Source organism: Dendrobates tinctorius, unplaced genomic scaffold (assembly GCF_039654945.1).
Source record: "Dendrobates tinctorius isolate UK_male_01 unplaced genomic scaffold, ASM3965494v1 ptg000003l, whole genome shotgun sequence".
NCBI lineage: Eukaryota > Metazoa > Chordata > Amphibia > Anura > Dendrobatidae > Dendrobates > Dendrobates tinctorius.
The window spans coordinates 26980340-26999437 of NW_027361671.1; the positions used below are offsets into that span (position 1 = coordinate 26980340).

The 19098-nt window shown below is 44.3% G+C and overlaps 1 protein-coding gene across 4 annotated transcripts in view; it reads right to left on the reverse strand.

Moving 5' to 3' along the window:
• The window catches only part of SKIC3 (SKI3 subunit of superkiller complex), a 262730-nt gene that overhangs the window by 129589 nt on the left and 114043 nt on the right, over positions 1-19098 (reverse strand). For 3 of the 4 annotated variants that reach the window (XM_073590899.1, XM_073590727.1, XM_073540938.1), the window contains 4 exons: positions 18380-18483; positions 17056-17182; positions 10285-10464; positions 43-167 (listed from right to left, as the gene is read on the reverse strand). In XM_073590899.1, coding sequence (XP_073447000.1) covers positions 43-167; positions 10285-10464; positions 17056-17182; positions 18380-18483 — 536 coding nt within the window. The remainder of the gene's footprint in view (positions 1-42; positions 168-10284; positions 10465-17055; positions 17183-18379; positions 18484-19098) is intronic. The other variant, XM_073590811.1, reaches the window with a different exon arrangement.

Consider the following 19098-nt stretch of genomic DNA (forward strand, 5'->3'; position numbering starts at 1 on the left):
TCAGAGAAATAAACTGTGAGATGGCAGGCCCGACTCACTTACTCAGACACAGCTTTGGAGTGCTGACCAACTCTTAGGTAGTACAGGCCTCTCCGCAGCCATGCCCACTTTGCTGTTCCTGCGCTTGCTCTATCTGTTACACTTGACAAAATGGCTAATGCCGTGTCCTAGAAAAGATATAAATTCAGGATAATGAAAATGTAAACAATGCTTTAGGTCTGGTTACTACGTATTAGGACTCCTTGGGTAGAACAATCTAGTACAGCAGTGCGGAACTCAGGCCCTGGGGCCATTTATGGTCCACAATAGCCTTTTCTCCGGAACCTGGGCAGAATCACTGGAACTGCAGTGCCCGCACCAGCACCTGCATTTTGACAGCTGCTGGCCCTATAATCTCTCCTAGCTCTGTGAGCACACATTGCTCACTAATGAACGCTGCAGTGCGTGTAATGAAAGATTACGTTATCACGCCTCCATGTCTTCTGTGATGTCTATGCCACAGCCCCATGTCTTCTGTGACTTCTATGCCGCAGCCCCATGTCTCCTGTGACGTCTATGCCGCAACCCCATGTCTTCTGTGAGGTCTTTGCTGCAGCCCCATGTCTTCTGTGACGTCTTTGCTGCAGTCTCAGGTCTCCTGTGATGTATATACAGCAGCTCCAAGTCTCTTGTGATAGCTATACTGGAGCCCCATGTCTCCTGTGATGTATATACTGGAGCACATGTCTCCAGTAATGTATATGCCGCCGCCCCATGTCTTCTACGATGTTTATGCTATAGCCCCATGTTTCTTGTAATGTCTATACTGCTGTCCCGTGTCTATTTTGATGTATATACCGCAATGCCATGTCTCCTGTGATATACATACCTCAGCCCCATGTCTCCAGTTATGTATATACTGCAGCCCCATGTCTCCAGTGATGTAAATGTCGCAGCCCTATGTCTCTTGTGATGTAAATGCTGCAGCACCATGTCTCATGTGATGTATATACTGCATTTGCCATGTCTCCTATGATGTATATACAACAGTCTCGGTGTCTCCTATGTGATGTATACATCAGTCTAGGTGTCTCATTTGTGATGTATATACAGCAGTCTCAATGTTCCTATATGTTTTATATACAGCAGTCTCAATGGATCCTATGTGACATACCCACGTGGTTAAAATTGTTGATACTCCTCATTTAATGACAAAAACCCACAATGGTCACAGAAATAACGTGAAACTGACAAAAGTAATAATGAATCAAACATCTATGAAAATGAACAAATGAAAGTCAGATATTGCTTTTCAATCACGCTTCCACAGAATTTTTAAAAAAATAAAACTCATGAAATAGGCCTGGACAGAAATGATGGTACCCTTAACTTAATATTTTGCTGCACAACCTTTTGAGGCAATCACTGTAATCAAACGATTGCTGTAACTGTCAATGAGACTTCTCCACCTCTCCACAGGTATTTTGGCCCACTCCTCAAGAGCAAACTGCTCCAGTTGTCTCGTGTTTGAAAGTTGCCTTTTCCAGACGGCATATTTCAGCTCTTTCCAAAGACGCTCAATAGGATTTTCAGGGCTCATAGAAGGCCACTTCAGAATAGTCCAATTTTTTCTCTTAGCCATTCTTGGATGTTTTTAGCTGTGTGTTTTGGGTCATTATCCTGTTACAAGACCCATGACCTGGGACTGTCACATTTCTCTCTAGAATCCCTTGATAGCTTTGAGATTTCATTGTACCTTGCACAGATTCTATACACCCTGTGCCAAATGCAGCAAAGCAGCCCCAGAACATAACAGAGCCGCCTCCATGTTTCACAGTAGGGACAGTGTTCTTTTCTTGATAAGCTTCATTTTTCCATCTGTGAACATAGAGCTGATGTGCCTTGCCAAAAAGGTCCACATTCGTCTTATCTGTCCATAGACATTCTCCTAAAAGCTTTGTGGCTTGTCAACATGTAGTTTGGCAAATTACAATCTGGCTTTTTTATGATTTTTTTTTTTCAACAATGGTGTCCTCCTTGGTCGTCTCCCATGAAGTCCTGTGAAGGGTTAATACTAAAATCAGAGTTGAGGTTTCGTTTTATCCATTCTCTGAAGGTTTCGTTTCTCCGGTTTTGTTGCTGTAAGATAAATTTTTATAATTGGCATGGGCTGTCATGAAACCAGACTGTTCTCATCAGGTACAAAGATAAGGGAGGCGGGAGTGTAAAACTCTGAAGAATATGTCATTATACTACTTTCTATTTGGATACGGACATATATGTATTTTCCGGTTTTCTTGCAATATTATTGGCTTACAAAGTGAAATGATGCTATTGGTACTTGAGAACCTTGCATAATTAAGCAAAAGATTATAAAAGATGTGACTAAAATAAAGGGGCTTAGTGATCTGCCTCGATCCTCCCGTACAGAGACCCCAGTCTCCGTGTGGTCATTTGAGTTGCTAGCAACAATGTGGAATAATTTGGAAATCACTGGATCAACCGTGAAGGGTTAATTTAGCCCTCCCAAAATAGCTACCTCGACAGCTTGGCGCGCAACGTGGGGCCCACGAACAGGGACGCCTCTGACCCCGGAGGACAACAAGGCAAAGGACTCTCGGAGCGGACACAGGTGTTGGAAAATTGGGACTGATCATCCCCCACAGCAACCACGGTAAGTTGGCAGTTATACTGTTCAGACTGACCGTTTGGTGTGGTTTTCCTGTGCTTGTTGCTGCAAAGAGGATCTGAGGTTTGTCCCCGTGATGGGGTGATTCATCTGGGGAATCATATAGAGGTGCAGTCCCGTTGGGGGCCCAGTGCCCGAACCGTACCTCATAAGGGACGGACACCCCGGATTGACCAGTGATTGTGACTCTATTTATAGTCAAAATATCCTGAAATCCTGAATTCACTATTAGAGTCAGGCGTGGTGAGTGATCGAAGACTGGGTAGGATACGTAACTCAGGTATATATAGATATACAGTGGGGAAAAAAAGTATTTAGTCAGTCAGCAATAGTGCAAGTTCCACCACTTAAAAAGATGAGAGGCGTCTGTAATTTACATCATAGGTAGACCTCAACTATGGGAGACAAACTGAGAAAAAAAAATCCAGAAAATCACATTGTCTGTTTTTTTTTTTCATTTTATTTGCATATTATGGTGGAAAATAAGTATTTGGTCAGAAACAAAATTTCATCTCAATACTTTGTGATATATACTTTGTTGGCAATGACAGAGGTCAAACGTTTTCTGTAAGTCTTCACAAGGTTGCCACACACTGTTGTTGGTATGTTGGCCCATTCCTCCATGCAGATCTCCTCTAGAGCAGTGATGTTTTTGGCTTTTCGCTTGGCAACACGGACTTTCAACTCCCTCCAAAGGTTTTCTATAGGGTTGAGATCTGGAGACTGGCTAGGCCACTCCAGGACCTTGAAATGCTTCTTACGAAGCCACTCCTTCGTTGCCCTGGCGGTGTGCTTTGGATCATTGTCATGTTGAAAGACCCAGCCATGTTTCATCTTCAATGCCCTTGCTGATGGAAGGAGGTTTGCACTCAAAATCTCACGATACATGGCCCCATTCATTCTTTCATGTACCCGGATCAGTCGTCCTGGCCCCTTTGCAGAGAAACAGCCCCAAAGCATGATGTTTCCACCACCATGCTTTACAGTAGGTATGGTGTTTGATGGATGCAACTCAGTATTCTTTTTCCTCCAAACACGACAAGTTGTGTTTCTACCAAACAGTTCCAGTTTGGTTTCATCAGACCATAGGACATTCTCCCAAAACTCCTCTGGATCATCCAAATGCTATCTAGCAAACTTCAGACGGGCCCGGACATGTACAGGCTTAAGCAGTGGGACACGTCTGGCACTGCAGGATCTTAGTCCATGGTGGCGTAGTGTGTTACTTATGGTAGGCCTTGTTACATTGGTCCCAGCTCTCTGCAGTTCATTCACTAGGTCCCCCCGCGTGGTTCTGGGATTTTTGCTCACCGTTCTTGTGATCATTCTGACCCCACGGGGTGGGATTTTGCGTGGAGCACCAGATCGAGGGAGATTATCAGTGGTCTTGTATGTCTTCCATTTTCTAATTATTGCTCCCACAGTTGATTTCTTCACTCCAAGCTGGTTGGCTATTGCAGATTCAGTCTTCCCAGCCTGGTGCAGGGCTACAATTTTGTTTCTGGTGTCCTTTGACAGCTCTTTGGTCTTCACCATTGTGGAGTTTGGAGTCAGACTGTTTGAGGGTGTGCACAGGTGTCTTTTTATACTGATAACAAGTTTAAACAGGTGCCATTACTACAGGTAATGAGTGGAGGAAAGAGGAGACTCTTAAAGAAGAAGTTACAGGTCTGTGAGAGCCAGAAATCTTGATTGCTTGTTTCTGACCAAATACTTATTTTCCACCATAATATGCAAATAAAATGAAAAAAAAACAGACAATGTGATTTTCTGGATTTTTTTTTCTCAGTTTGTCTCCCATAGTTGAGGTCTACCTATGATGTAAATTACAGACGCCTCTCATCTTTTTAAGTGGTGGAACTTGCACTATTGCTGACTGACTAAATACTTTTTTTCCCCACTGTATATATATAACCAGAGGTGTCCGGAGGGATAGTCTGAGACGCCCTCCTCCTTTCACTGAGTACCGCAAATTTTGGGCAATCCCAGAGGGGGATTATTGACCCGGTGGAACAGAGACTGAAATGGCCGCCAGATCTGTGCACAATTTGTCAGGATATTTAGCTCTAAAGGAGAGAATTATGTTTCTGTGGAAGAAAAAGAAAAGTTTGGAATTGTGTGAAGGATCAGATACTGTTAGTCTTATGATTCAAAGACGAGGAAAGAAATTTGTCAAGAATGCAGGAAAAATATTTTTGATTCTGGGATTTCCTAATGGCAGTAGGTTGCAGCCTACGCTATGGGATGAAGGCGTTAAAAAGAATAAAGGGAGATTGACTGATGATGGATTACTTAAAGGCGCTGAGGAATTCCGTGGCTTGGCACATGAATTGTATAATGAAGGTTATGTGGAAGTTGAACAGCAAGTGAATTCTGATTGTTTTTATTGCTATGTGGAAAAAGGAAAATTGTCTAACACTGTGAAAAAGACTGAACGTGTTGTGGTACAGGAAAGAATTGAGAATTTGATTGGTTAAGAAGGAACTAAGATTGATATTAATGTCAGGGAAATAGTTAAAAGTGATGATTTGAAACAAGAGGTCTCCCTGCTAGATGACAATTGTACAAGGAGGCCGAGAGTTGCAGCCCCCACCTTTGCTGACGATACCTATTATCATCCGCAGCCAGCCTCAATCCCCGTTCACCCGAACCAGAGGAAAAAAAAAAAAAGTTTTCAGAAGACTTTAACCCGCTCTGTTCAGGAGAGAGAAAAAAAAAAGAGCAAACAGCAGCCTCTAGCCCCCACCGCAGCTGCGAGCACACAGTGTGCCCTTCAGTCCACACAGCAAACTCTCGCCCCCCCCCTCAGACTTCAGCTAGTGGGAGCCCTGCTCCTCAGCCCCTCCCTGCTAATTCTCGTTACTGCTCAGTTTGTGATCTCTCCCACATGTCCAGTAAATTAGGGGCAGATTTATTATCACAGTTCCGCTCCAGAATACAATTCCAAGATGATGGTCAGATGGTTTTTTTTGTTACCTAACCCCTATGCAGATGAAGACAGTGAGGAAATCTGTATTTTGCATGCCCTTCCCACAGTTATGATGGCCCTGATAGGCCCAGATCCACCCCCAATATTGCCAGAGGATCAATGACTCACCCCATACCTCTCAGAGATACCATCTAAACTCTGGTCAAAAGGGCCAAATGATATAGGGAAAATGCCTGTAGAACCAGTAAAAGTGTTTCTCAAACCTGGTGCCTAATCCACATACTCTTTTGTCCCAAATACCCGAGGATGCTGCTTGGTTTACAATTATTGATCTTACCAATGCCTTCTTTAGCATTCCGTTACACCCAGACTGCCAGTTTCTATTTGCATTCACTTATCAGGGACGACAGTTAACATGGACAGTTATGCCACAAGGGGCCCAAAACAGTCCCAACCAGGTTGAAAAAAATATGAGCAGGTGTCTTTTGCCATTTCTGCCACTGTTAGCCTCCTTAAGCATCTGTCAGCACTGAACTGTCGGGTTTCAGCCTTGAGAATTCAGTTCTGCCTTGGTCAAGTGATATTCTTGGGTCACTGTCTCCTTCAGGGTGCCAGACACCTCACAGAAGAAAGAAAAATAGCTGTCAACTCCCTTCCTTTCCCAAAAGATGAAACTGAACTCCTGCGTTTTCTTGGACTATGCACTTATTTTTGTCAGTGGATACCGGTGCATCCCGCATAATGCAACCCCTTTACAATGCCTTGAAAGACGATATAATGAACTATAAGGGAAGATGGCAGTGATGAGGATTACCTCCAATATGATTGTTCCCAATTTCTGATAGAAGAAACAGCTACTCCACCAAATGTCAGTGAGAATCCACTCCCAAATCCTGATCTGGTGTTATACACGGATGGTTCAAGATATGCTGACGAGTTCGGTAGATTCCACACAGGATACGCTGTTACCACAGAGGACACTGTAGTGCACGCAGCTGCGCTCCCGCCCTCACAGTCAGCACAAGAAGCAGAACTCCAGGCTCTGTCTACTGCATGTACTTTGGCCAAGAACAGACAGGCTAATATATACACGGACTCACGGTATGCATTTGGTATTGCTCACGATTTTGGGGCTCTATGGGCCAATCGAGGGTTTATTACTACTGCCGGAACCCCAGTGAAAAATGCTGAAGCTGTTAAAACCCTCATGGACTCGATCAAATTACCTACTCAGGTGGCTATTATCAAAGTTAAGGCGCACGGTCCTAGGAACAGACCACAGACTGTTGGCAACATATTTGCGGATATGCAAGCAAAAGCCGCCGCTCTTTTACCCGTTGAACCAACCATACCAACTATGGTGACCACACGCTCTCAGCGTAAACAGTTACAAGAAGCATTGACCCTACAAGAACCAGATGATCTACAACAGACTGAAGTTTTCTGTCGGACCCTGCGAGACCGCTTAATGACGATGCAGAGAATGTCTCCAAAGGAAGAGGTGAAGCAATGGAAGACTGATGGGGCACGAATGGATAATGGTCTCTGGAAAAAGGACCAACTCGTGTGTCTCCCTAAGCGGATGTACCCTGCTATTGCCACATGGGCCTACATATCAAGGAAAGAATCAGGCCCTCGCACTGGTGCAAAAATTCTACTGGGCCCCAGGTTCTCCAGTTGGCCGGAAGCATTCCCTGTTACCAACATGACTGCAAAGACCACAGCGAAGAAACTGGTGATGGAAGTTATATGCAGATATGGGGTTCCAGAAGTTGTTGAAAGTTATCAAGGCCCGGCCTTTTCTTCTCATGTGTACCAAGAAGTTCTGACAATGCTTGGATCCACTGTAGCCCTCCATACTCCGTACCACCCACAATCCAGTGGGGAAGTTGAGAGGTTGAATGGCACACTGAGGGGACAATTGACTAAAATGATGCAGGAGACTACAGCTCCATGGCCAGAGCTCCAACCCATTGTACTCTACCACATCCGTACTACCCCTATTGCAAAACATGGCCTGTCCCCATATGAGATATTGTTTGGTACCAGGCCCCCAGTTGTAAATTTCCAGCCTCAGCAGTTATCAGAAGAAACTGACCGTGCTGTTCAATATGTTATTCAGCTTAGTAAAAATCTTGCTAACACCCATGCTCTAGTTTCTTCTTCTTTTCCAGATTCCGCAGAAACCGACACCTGTTATAACCTGAAGCCTGGTGATTTGGAAAGTCGTGAAAAGGCATGTCAGGAAGCACGGACTAGAACCCTTGTATGACGGTCCCTATCAAGTTCTCCTCATCACCCAACAAGCCAATAGCAAATGAAGGGGCATAATGTTTTGGTTTTTCGCATTTTATTATCATAATATCATTGGTAAAAGTTAAAGTTAGAAGATATTCAATGACTCAGAGATCAATACGATAAAGATAATGATCGTAATAAGGACAGTTGTTGGTCAGACACCTTCTCCTTTCTCAATCCAGCCAATTGATTAAAGGGAATTGGGGGCTGGATAGCTGGGATCTTACAGAGCTTGTTACACATTGCTGCCTGTATCCTTGTTGTATATGTGATACTAAAACTTGTTCTTTGGTGTATTTCTGTATGTATTAGGAAAGTCTGCACTAAGACAGCTAATGATGATACCAAAGGTGTCGTTGCCCCTGCTCTTCTCTGCACCGATCTCAAAAGGCTACTTGATGAAGATGTTGAAGCCAAGCACATGGCTACCTACAAAAGTTCCCCACCACCGTCATCAAAAATTGTTATTCGTGAACTGCAGTATACAGGGGGGGCGGGTGCGCCGCGACAGCCATGACTGGTAACACGGTATCAGACATGTGAAGACCAGTACCCCTCAAGCTGTTAGCTTGGGATAGCACCTCTGATGCTGCATATGTGTTAAAAAATTTTATCTAGGGGAGAATGTGAAGGGTTAATACTAAAATCAGAGTTGAAGTTTCGTTTTATCCATTCTCTGAAGGTTTCGTTTCTCCGTTTTTGTTGCTGTAAGATAAATTTTCATAATTGGCATGGGCTGCCATGAAACCAGACTGTTCTCATCAGGTACAAAGATAAGGGAGGCAGGAGTGTAAAACTCTGAAGAATATGTCATTGTACTACTTTCTATTTGGTTACGGACATATATGTATTTTCTGGTTTTCTTGCAATATTATTGGCTTACAAAGTGAAATGATGCTATTGGTACTTGAGAACCTTGCATAATTAAGCAAAAGATTATAAAAGATGTGACTATAATAAAGGGGCTTAGTGATCTGCCTCGATCCTCCCGTACAGAGACCCCAGTCTCCGTGTGGTCATTTGAGTTGCTAGCAACAATGTGGAATAATTTGGAAATCACTGGATCAACCGTGAAGGGTTAATTTAGCCCTCCCAAAAATAGCTACCTCGACAGTCCACTTTGGCTCATACGACGGATGGTTCGATCTGACACTGATGTTTTTGAGCTTGAAGTTCATCCATCTTTAATCTGTTGGGCTCTTTTGCTACCATTCGTATTATCCGTCTCTTTGATTTGTCATCAATTTTCCTCCTGCGGCCACATCCAGGGAGGTTGGCTACAGTCCCACTGAGCTTATATTTTTGAATACTATGTGCAACTGTAGTCACAGGAACATCAAGCTGCTTGGAGATTGTCTTATATCTTTTACCTTTAACATGTTTGTCTATAATTTTCTTTCTAATCTCCTGAGACAACTCTTTCCTTCGCTTCCTCTGATTCATGTTAAGTGTGATACACACCATGTCACCAAACAGCACAGTAAGTATCTGTAGCCCTCTATACAGGTCCACTTACTGATTCCAAGATTGTAGACACCTGTGATGCTAATTAGTAAGTACACCTTGATTTAACATGTCCCTTTTATTATTTTCAGGAGTACCATCATTTCTGTCCAGGCCTATTTCATGAGTTTTATTTTTTTTTTTCAATTCTGTGGAAGCATGGTTGAAAAGCAATGTCTGACTTTCATTTGTTCATTTTCATAGATTTTTTTTTATTTATTATTACTTTTGTCAGATTCAAGTTATTTCTGTGACCATTGTGGGTTTTTCTGTCATTAAACGAGAGGTACCAACAATTTTGACCACATGTGTATGTACACCAGTCTTAGTGTCTCCTATGTGATGTATATACAGCAGTCTTGATGTCATCTATGTGATATATACTGTAGATCTTCCACTGCTTGAGTTCTATAAATGTAATGTGAACACTGGTGAATTTCCCACTGTCAAGAGACCTGCAATGTAATATACAGATGTGTTGGGAACAACTTACTGCTTTGAGTTCTTTGCAAAACTTATCATTGCAAAGAGTCGCCTGGAAAAGCAATTACAAGTAGCAATATCATCCATACCAGCTAACATCACAAACCTCACCAAAAAAAAAGCAGCTCCTGCCATCACATTAGGAGTGAGCTAACTAAATGTTTGACCAAATATTGCAGGATCATTTTCAAGTTGATAATTTTGTACGGCCCAAGAAGGATAGTATAAATTTCCAAATAGTCCTTGGCAAAAAAAGGTTCCCCACTGCTGTTCTAGTAGGTGGGAAAAGAATAGGATAAACTTATTTTTTTTTATTTTTCACTTTTCTGATTATGCTATATGCAAAAAGTCTACTACCAGTGCAAGAAGCCCTCGTCATCATACTGAGAAGGTGGTAGATTACCATGTCATTCAGCTCCATACTTAGATCTACCGTTTCTGCTCCTGATTCTCCATCATTGTCATCCAGGTCAAACGCTTTCTTATAGCAACCACGAGCCCTGGTCTTATCACCAGCTACTTCTCGATAGTAATGACCCAAATAACAGAACACTTTTGGCATGTAGGGGTCCAGTTTGGCAGCCTGTGCAAGAGAACAAAATAAATAAGGAATATTAAAAAAAGACAGAAAATATACTAGGATTCATAGGATTGGAATGCAATAGGATGGGAATTACATACATTTATATATACACTTTTCATAGAAAAGTGATTAAAAGCAGCCTCTGTCACCACATGAAACCGCATCCATCATCAAACAGGTCTCTTAGACCTGACTGGGTCTGGCTTGCTGTAAGATACCACTCTTTTTTTTTTTTTTTTTTAATTTCACCACTGGAGTGGTATCAGTAATGTATTTTCCTGGTGTGTAGTAAAATACATACTGGTTGCCGTTTCTATTGGTTCAGGCGCCGTTCCGGTCTCGCTTCGCCATGTTGTGAAGGCACCTCTGACTGGCCGGAAGTCACTGCTAACAGTCAGGCTATGTGCACACGTTACAGAATTGCCACGGAAATTTCTGCGGGAATTCTGTAATTCCATTCCACGGGAAATATGTGAGAAAACTGCATTTTAATTCCCGCCTATTTCGGAAAAACTAGCGATTTGCAAGCATAATTAGCTTGCAGAATGCTAGCGTTTTCTAAGCGATCTGTAGCATCGCTTGGAAAACTGATTGACAGGTTGGTCACACTTGTGAAACATAGTGTTTGACGAGTGTGATCAACTTTTTACTATTGAGGCTGCCTATGCGACATCAGTAGTAAAAAGATCTAATGTTAAAAATATAAAAATAAAAAATGGTGTTTTTCTCACCTTCCGACGTCCCGCGCAGCGTTCCCGATCATCGCGATGCTCCCGGCAGGTCCCGTTCCCAGTGATGCATTGCGGTTGCGGCAATGACCTTTGATGACGTTGCAGTCTCGCGAGACCGCTACGGTTTTGCGAGACTGCGACGTCATCAAAGGTCATTGCCGCAATGCATCACTGGGAACGGGACCTGCCGGGAGCATTGCGGAGACCTGCTGACGCTGCGAGGGACATCGGAAGGTGAGAATATGAAGATTTTTTTATTTTAATTCTATTTTTTACAGGGATATGGTACCCAGAGCCTGGAGGAGAATCTCCTCTCCTCCAGCCCGTGGGTACCATCCGCAAATGTTCTGCTTACTTTTCGCATGGTGGGCACAACCACATGCGGAAAGTAAGCAGAACAATGCATTCCTGTGTGTGAAGAATCGCCGCGATTCCGCAAAATTGATGAGCATGCTGCGTATTTTTCCGCGATGCGATTCTGCCGAGGAAAAATCGGCAGCATTAGCACAACATGTGCGGAATGCCATAGGATTGCATGGGATGCTTTTTTTTGCATTTTCGCGGCAAAATCCCGCTTTTAAAATCGCTGCGAAAATGCAAAAAAACTATGTGTGAACGCAGCCTCACTCTCTCTTATTGTAAGTCTGTGACAGCCTGCATCTGAGTCTCATAGACTAACATTGTGAAGCGACTTCTGTTCTGCCAAACATACACTGGAGCAATCTCACCAGCCACAACTCCGGTCACACATTATGCAGAAGACGACTGGAGCGGCACCAAAAACAGCTGAAGACGGTGGCCATAAGTATTATACTACACACAGGGAACATACATTACTGATGAGCTAAAGCTAGATTTATGAATTGCTTATTTTAATATCATTCAGTGAAATCTAAAAGAAGGATCACACAGCCATTCTGATATGCTTTTTTCAAAGTAAGTACACCTGCCTCATCTGGTTTAAGAGATCTATTTATTAATGTGTGCAGTTTGTATTGTGAAATCTGGTAATAGATAGGGTATGTTCACATGTGGCATAATTGTAGCAGATTTTTCAAAGTACTGTTACAAGAATATGAGTAAAATAACTTGTAAACAGACTTGTGGTGCAGATGTCAATTCTTTCTGTGGATTGTCACTGTAGATTTTACCCTTCACAATGTATAGTGTTCATTCCAGAGAGAACAATACAAGAACTTGAGTCAATTCGGGACAATATCCGCAACAGGTTTTTTTTTTTTTGTTTGTACTAATGTGGGCTTTATATAACATTATATTTTTGGTGGGACAGTATTTATGTTATGCACCTTTCGCTCTTCCTAGACATCAGCCTCCTCTCATGTCAGTGGACTTGCTTATCCACAGCATTCTGTAATGCTGTAGATAAGCCCCCGATGTAGACCTGAACGATAAGAAAAACGAGTTATATTATACTCACTCAGGGGGCGGTCCGGCCGGTGGGTGTCGCAGATCCGGGTCCAGTGCCTCCCATCTTCTAGCGATGACGTCCTCTTCCTTGCTTCCAGTTGCGGCTCCAGCGCAGGCATACTGCTCTGTCCTGTTGAGGGCAGAGCAGAGTACTGCAGTGCGCAGGCGCCGGACCTCTTTGACCTTTCACTGCAGTACTCTGCTCTGCCCTCAAGAGGGCAGAGAATTACGCCTGCGCAGGAGCCACGACAGAAGCAAGGAAGAGGACGTCATCGCTAGAAGATGGGAGGCGCCGGACCAGGACACCCAAAGGACCGGACCGCTCCCCGTGTGAGTATAATATAACTCGTTTTTCTTATCTTTCAGGTTACATCCGGGGCTTATCTGCAGCATTACAGAATGCAGTAGACAAGCCCCTGATGGCAGTGGCCGCATCTTATATGCGAAAAAATAGGTGACAGATTCCCTTTAATACAGCGCTAACATATTCCGCAGCGCTTTACAGTTTTGCACACATTATCATCGCTGTCCCCGATGGGGCTATAGGGGTTGTCCCAATAAGATAGGGGATAACTTCTGATTTCTGGAAAATAACTGCTGGGCCCCCAATGATCCTGTTCTCAGGGCCCTGTCTGAATGGTGCTAATGTCAAGCACAGAGTACCTCCACTCCATTCATTGTTGATATCGTTGATAGAACTGTTTTTCCCAACAGTCACATAGAGAATGAATTTCTCTGAGGTGTGCAAGCTTCTTTCACCTCATTTAGAAAATAATTTCAGAGCCCTGTTCTCAGGATCAGTGGGGGGTCTTGCAGTCAGACCCTCAGTAATTAAGTGAAGCACTGTTGTCTGATCTTTTATGTCTTTTAATGTGGACTATAAGATAGTCCTGTGACCTGAAGGCAGGAGGACAAATGAATAAACAAAGTAAATGAAAACTTTGGGAAAACGGTGACAAAAGCAAAAACTTTTCTCTTCCAAATTTCCGAATTGTTTTTCACCACTTACCGTATTTTTGGGATTATAAGACGCACCCCAAATATTTTGAGGAGAAAAATAGGAAAACAATTTTTTTTTAGTAAAATGGTGGCGCTTCTTATAATCCATGCGTTTTATTGCTTACTGGGGGTGGTGGTTGCGGTGAAGTGGGGTCCCAGGGTCGCTGCTGGAGGAGGCAGGAGTGGGGTGATGCTGGAGCCGCAGACTGGGATGAGGGGGTGTTCCGATGTGTAGCACGCCTCTGCAGGTGTCCGGCGCTGCGGGGGTGTCCAGTGCTGCTGCGGGTGTCTTTGGTGCTGCGGGGGGGCTCTGTCGACTTTTTGTGAAAGGCCAGAGCCCCCGCAGTTCCATGGTTTCCTATGCGGTGGACTCCGGGAAAATGGCCGCCGGAGGGGGCGGCGCATGCGCAGATGGAGATCTCGGCATCAAGATCTCGAGAGATGAAATTCCAGTGCTGAAGAATAAAACGCTCACCAACTGAGGAGACTGGAGTCGGTGGTGATGACCTGCCACCGAAGAGGAAGGAGGGACTTCCCTCGTAGGACTGATGCTGATAGCATCCGCGAGATCAGGGACTGCCTCACCTTGAGAGGCAGAAGCACGGGCCGGTACAGGGAGACGGTTCTCTAGTCCCAAACCGACAGAGGGCCAGCTGAAGAGGACGGTTATGGAACTGGGCAAGAGGCACAGCTTCCATGGCGGCATTTATCTTCCCCAGAGCTCTCATGCAGGACCGCAGTGGGAGAGAAAACTGGTCACTTTAGAGTGCGGACTCCCTGGCAGAGGGATGAACACTTCTCCTTTGGAAGGAAGACACGGGCCTGATACGGATGTTTTGGCGGGCAAGACAAAAAGAAAAGCCTTCCTTTGGGGAAAGAAAAGTCAGATTTTATAACCTGACATAACTATCTCTCTGACCCAGGCATCATCGACCACCAACAACCACACTTCTCAGAAGGGAAGAAGCTGACCTCCCACCCTGGAGAGATTCCCGGGTGGGGGAGACCCGGCACACCGAGGAGAACCTGTCGTCATGGGACCCCGAAGACTTCGAAGAGCGACCCTTGGGTTGCCAGTGAGAGGGCGGTTTGAAGGACGGCTTCTCTCTTTCCCCTTGGGCGGAAGAGTGGTCCTGCTGGGCAGAAGTTCCTGAAGCAGAGAAGGGCAGATAGGAACGAAATTAGAGACCTCTTTTTATTAAAAAGACGTGTAGACCTGGACTAGGGAAGCGAGGTGCTTTCTCCTGCTGGTAGCATCTGAAACTATTTGATCCAGTTTGGACCAAAAAAGTCTAGAGCGTTGGAAGGCAAGGCCAATGAGGGACTTTTTTTACGGCAGATCTGCTTTTCATGCTTTCAACCAGATAATGCGTCGTATAACAACGATATTGCTGGTAGCCCTGGCAAAATAACCCGCCGCATCCAAGGAAGCGGTCAAAAGATACTTGCCAGCATGGGCAATCTGGTCTGCCAAATCTGCCATCTCATCCTAAGGAGCTGCAGCTAGGATACGCTGCTGAAGCATTCTTGCCCAGGCAGATGTGGACTTTCTCACCCAGGTGGAGGCAAAAAGGGGAGCAACTGCTTCAAAAGCTGACTTAGCCAAGGATTCTATCTGTCTATGCATAGAATCCTTAAGGGATGCACCATCCGGTAGAGACAGGGCTGCTTTAGAAGATAGGCAAGAAACCGGCGGATCCACATTAGGAGATTCTTCCCATCTACCAATGAGGTCTGGGCTAAAGGGATAGAGAATATCGAGCTGCTTCCTTCCTGGGAAGCGCTTCTCAGGGTGTTCCCAGTGTCTGGACATAATTGCTTCAAATTCCCTGTAATTAGGGAAATTCCGGGAGGGACGTTTTACCCATTTGAAGGAGATGGAGTGCTCCTGAGCAGGTGCCTCATCCTCCTCTAGGTTGAGAGTTTGGTTAATTGCCAGGGTAAGGCTATCAACCATATCCTGCATCTTTGAGTTCTGGTCCGTATCAGACTCAGACTGGGAATCCATATCCAACCCAAAAGCCGCCTCTGATGAGGGGGCATGGGGTGAGGAATGCATGCAGGAGAATGTAGAGGTACCTGGAGAACTGGAGGAACAACAGGAAAGAGCTAGCTTCCTTTGTCTTGTGCCCGATTTGTCCCTGTGAAGGTCAGGTGTGTGCAAATCACCGTGAGAGGCGTGTGGAGCACTGGTGGCAGTCGGAAGTCGTTCCAGGACCTGGACCAGTGACTAAAACTTTTGTCAGGTCGGAGAATGACTGTGACATAGCAATGGCCCACTTCGGAGGGAGGGGAGTGCTCCCATCCTGGGCGTTAGAGGGCTCCTGTGGGGCAAATATGGTGTAGGGGCTGCGGAACAAGCAGAAAGGGGAGGACTGACCTGAAAACCAGGTTCTTTTGTAAAGGGAACAGGTGTAGTGAATCACAGTGGGCTTAGTTGAGCCTTCGGGATACTGCTGTGGAGGAGCCAAGACAAAAGGGAATAGAGCCTAACCGATGGCAGTGACAACCAGCAGAAAGAACTGTGGAAGTGGTGTACCCCTTTGTGCAGAGCGTCTGGTCACTGGCAAAAGGAAGACATGGAAGGAGTGCAGCCAGCAAAAAGAGGGGAATTGACCGCAAGGGCTGAGCCCAGGGAAAAACGGCTGCGGCTGCCGGGTGATCCCTACCACTAACGCCGCCCTGTCCTCTTGCAATGAAGGGACAGTGTACCCCGGGATGATGCATGTCGCTGCAGAGGGAGACATATCTGTCTTCTCAGGGTGTTCCAGTTCCTCTGCTGCGATGAGGATTACATCAGGAGCCCTCGGGTGGGGGAAGGTCGGAGAAATCAGGGATCCTCCTTCCCGCACCATCTCCAGATGGTGCAGAAGACGGCGTCAATCCCTTACAGGAAAGGGGGAGGCCACTGCTGGTGACCACCGTCTTCCTCCCAGTGGGGAGGGGAAAAGGCTAGGGCCGGCCACCAGGAATCACCCTGAAGCACCCGTAAAGGTGACAGGGGATAAGGTCCTGCCTGCAGGCCTGAGAGAGGGTGATGTGGGTGACACTATGCTGCTCTCTCAGTCGCATAAGCGCGGAAAAACAGGGTGAGAAATTAGGAAGAACCTGAAAGACAAAGAGAAAAGATTAATAAAGACACACAAGATACCTGAAAAGGAAAATGCGGACCTGGTATCAGATCCAGGTCAGCCTCCTACAGACTAAGCTTAAACTGAGGTACTTTGTGCCTGTCAGTGGGTGTATACTGCAGAGGAGGAACTATTTTACTTTTCTGCCTAGTGTTAGCCTCCTAGTGACAGCAGCATACAGCCATGGTTACCTGTGTCCCCCAGTGAAGCGGTAAAAAAAAACAGTAATCCTACAATGAAAGGCATGAATATATTATTATTTATTATTATACATTATATATTATTATTATACAACATAATACCTTTAAAAACTGTGTCACGGCCTTAGTTTTATCTCGTTTGGTTTCTTCACTCATAAACCAATAAGTTAAACCAAGGCAGAAATAGTAGTTTGCATCCTCTGGAATCTTCTCAATGGCATGATGAAAACTGAAATGAAAAAATGTCAGAATCATCCATCACTCTGTTTGGGAAGTATCACTGAAGTGAGCTCACAGTGTAACAGACTCTTGAAATTGTAACTAATAAAATCTGCCCTAATGATTATTCAGTATTTCAGTAATTCATTGACTTGCTAGGGTCATGTATGTAAACAGCCACTCCAGAGAGGGCGAGAGCTGGGTCTGTAGTGCCACCTATGGAAGTAGCAATTCTAAAAGTGAATATTAATCTTTTAAAGTGAAACTGTCACCAGGATTTCAAAGTCGAGTCCAGCAATACCTTTCCATGGCCAGTCCGTTCCTCTGTTACTGAGAAATCTGCATTTAATTTAATAGCAAATGAGACTGAAGAGCTATTTGTAGATCTGAAGACTCTGTCACTCCAGCTCTATTTCCCAGTCAGAGCTGCCTCCTCCTGCTTGACTGATACCCTTATGCTGTGAGACTTCAGGCAATAATGCGGTCAGTCAAGAAGGAGGCGGCGATGTGCAGGGAATAGAGCTGGAGTGATTTACGCTTCAAATCTACAATAGCGCTCCAGCCTCATTTGCATATCAATTCAAATGTTGATTTCTAAATGATAAAGGAACAGACAGGCCATGTAAAGTTATTGCTGGACTTGCCTTTGAAAGAGCTATGTGAGCATATAAATAGTTTGGAGTGCAAAATCCTGCTGACAGATTCCCTTTAACCCTTTTATAAGCTTTGACGTATATTTACGTCAAAGGTCGTGTTCTTGCCTTTGATGTGGGTTCGCACATGATGACTGATTTAATCAGCTAGTATGTGACTTTAAAAGCCATGGGTGGGAGATATGTAAAAGAGGAAAAAAACAAAAGCACAAGAACGGAAAATTGCAAAGTCAGGAATGGGTTAAAGACCTTTGACTGAAGAGTCTGGATTTATATCCTACCAAGAACCTCTATTTGCAGACATGTGTTTCAAGCTTCTTGCACCTAATCAGTGCAAAGCACTGATTTAGCTGGGTGAGAGACATCTGAAAGGGGGTGGGGGAGGTCTAAGGAAAAAAGTTTCTCCTTGTGGAGAGTGTCATGCAGGCATAGACTTTAAGGCAGTGCAAGGCTCCCCTGGGAAATGAAATGTGCAAATAGCCCATACACAAAGAAAGAAGACAGGAACATTAGTGCCTCTGCTCTCTTGCCACGACCATAGTACACCAGATTACCTTTTATCAGCCTCAATGTAGTTCTTTTGAGTGTAATGGAGCTGACCCTGCAAAAAATATGTTTCTGCAAATTCATGATGTGTCTTTTGAAGTTTTCTACAGACCTGATAAAATAGGGAAAATGCGTAAAACACAGAATCAACATATGTGATTGGCTAAATTATAAAATGCATACAAATAAAATATATTGGGGGCCATAGTATTAGTAAAGACAGAACAACACATCACGAAGTTGTAAAAATTAGTAATATAAGCTATTGTATGTCTGCGCAGAAGTATCCTTTATATATTCTAATATCACACTAAAATAGACAGTAAGATCACAAGGTATGAAGTATATATATGGAAAATAAAAATCAGGTCCGTTTTAAAATAGATAATAAATTAATCAAAACAACACTATACTAATAGGGAACAGTTAGAGGTTTACCTCAAGTTTTTTCATTGCGGGATGTGCATGCTTGCGCTGGAAGAAGAGATTACTTCCTCTATTATACCGCACAGCCGACCTCAATGTGAATAAGGGCAGAGCAGGACAGGAGCCAAAAGTTCATCTACCTGTCCATGGGAAGCTATATAGATGAAATGTCTAGCTAACAAAGGGGGGTCATGCCCCTGTTTGTACAAAGTACAAAAAACTACAGCAAAACCAAAAAAAGAGCTGCAGCTGCATGCAATGTGTAAAAGCACCAAAGCCAGGAATATCAGTTTGGCACAGG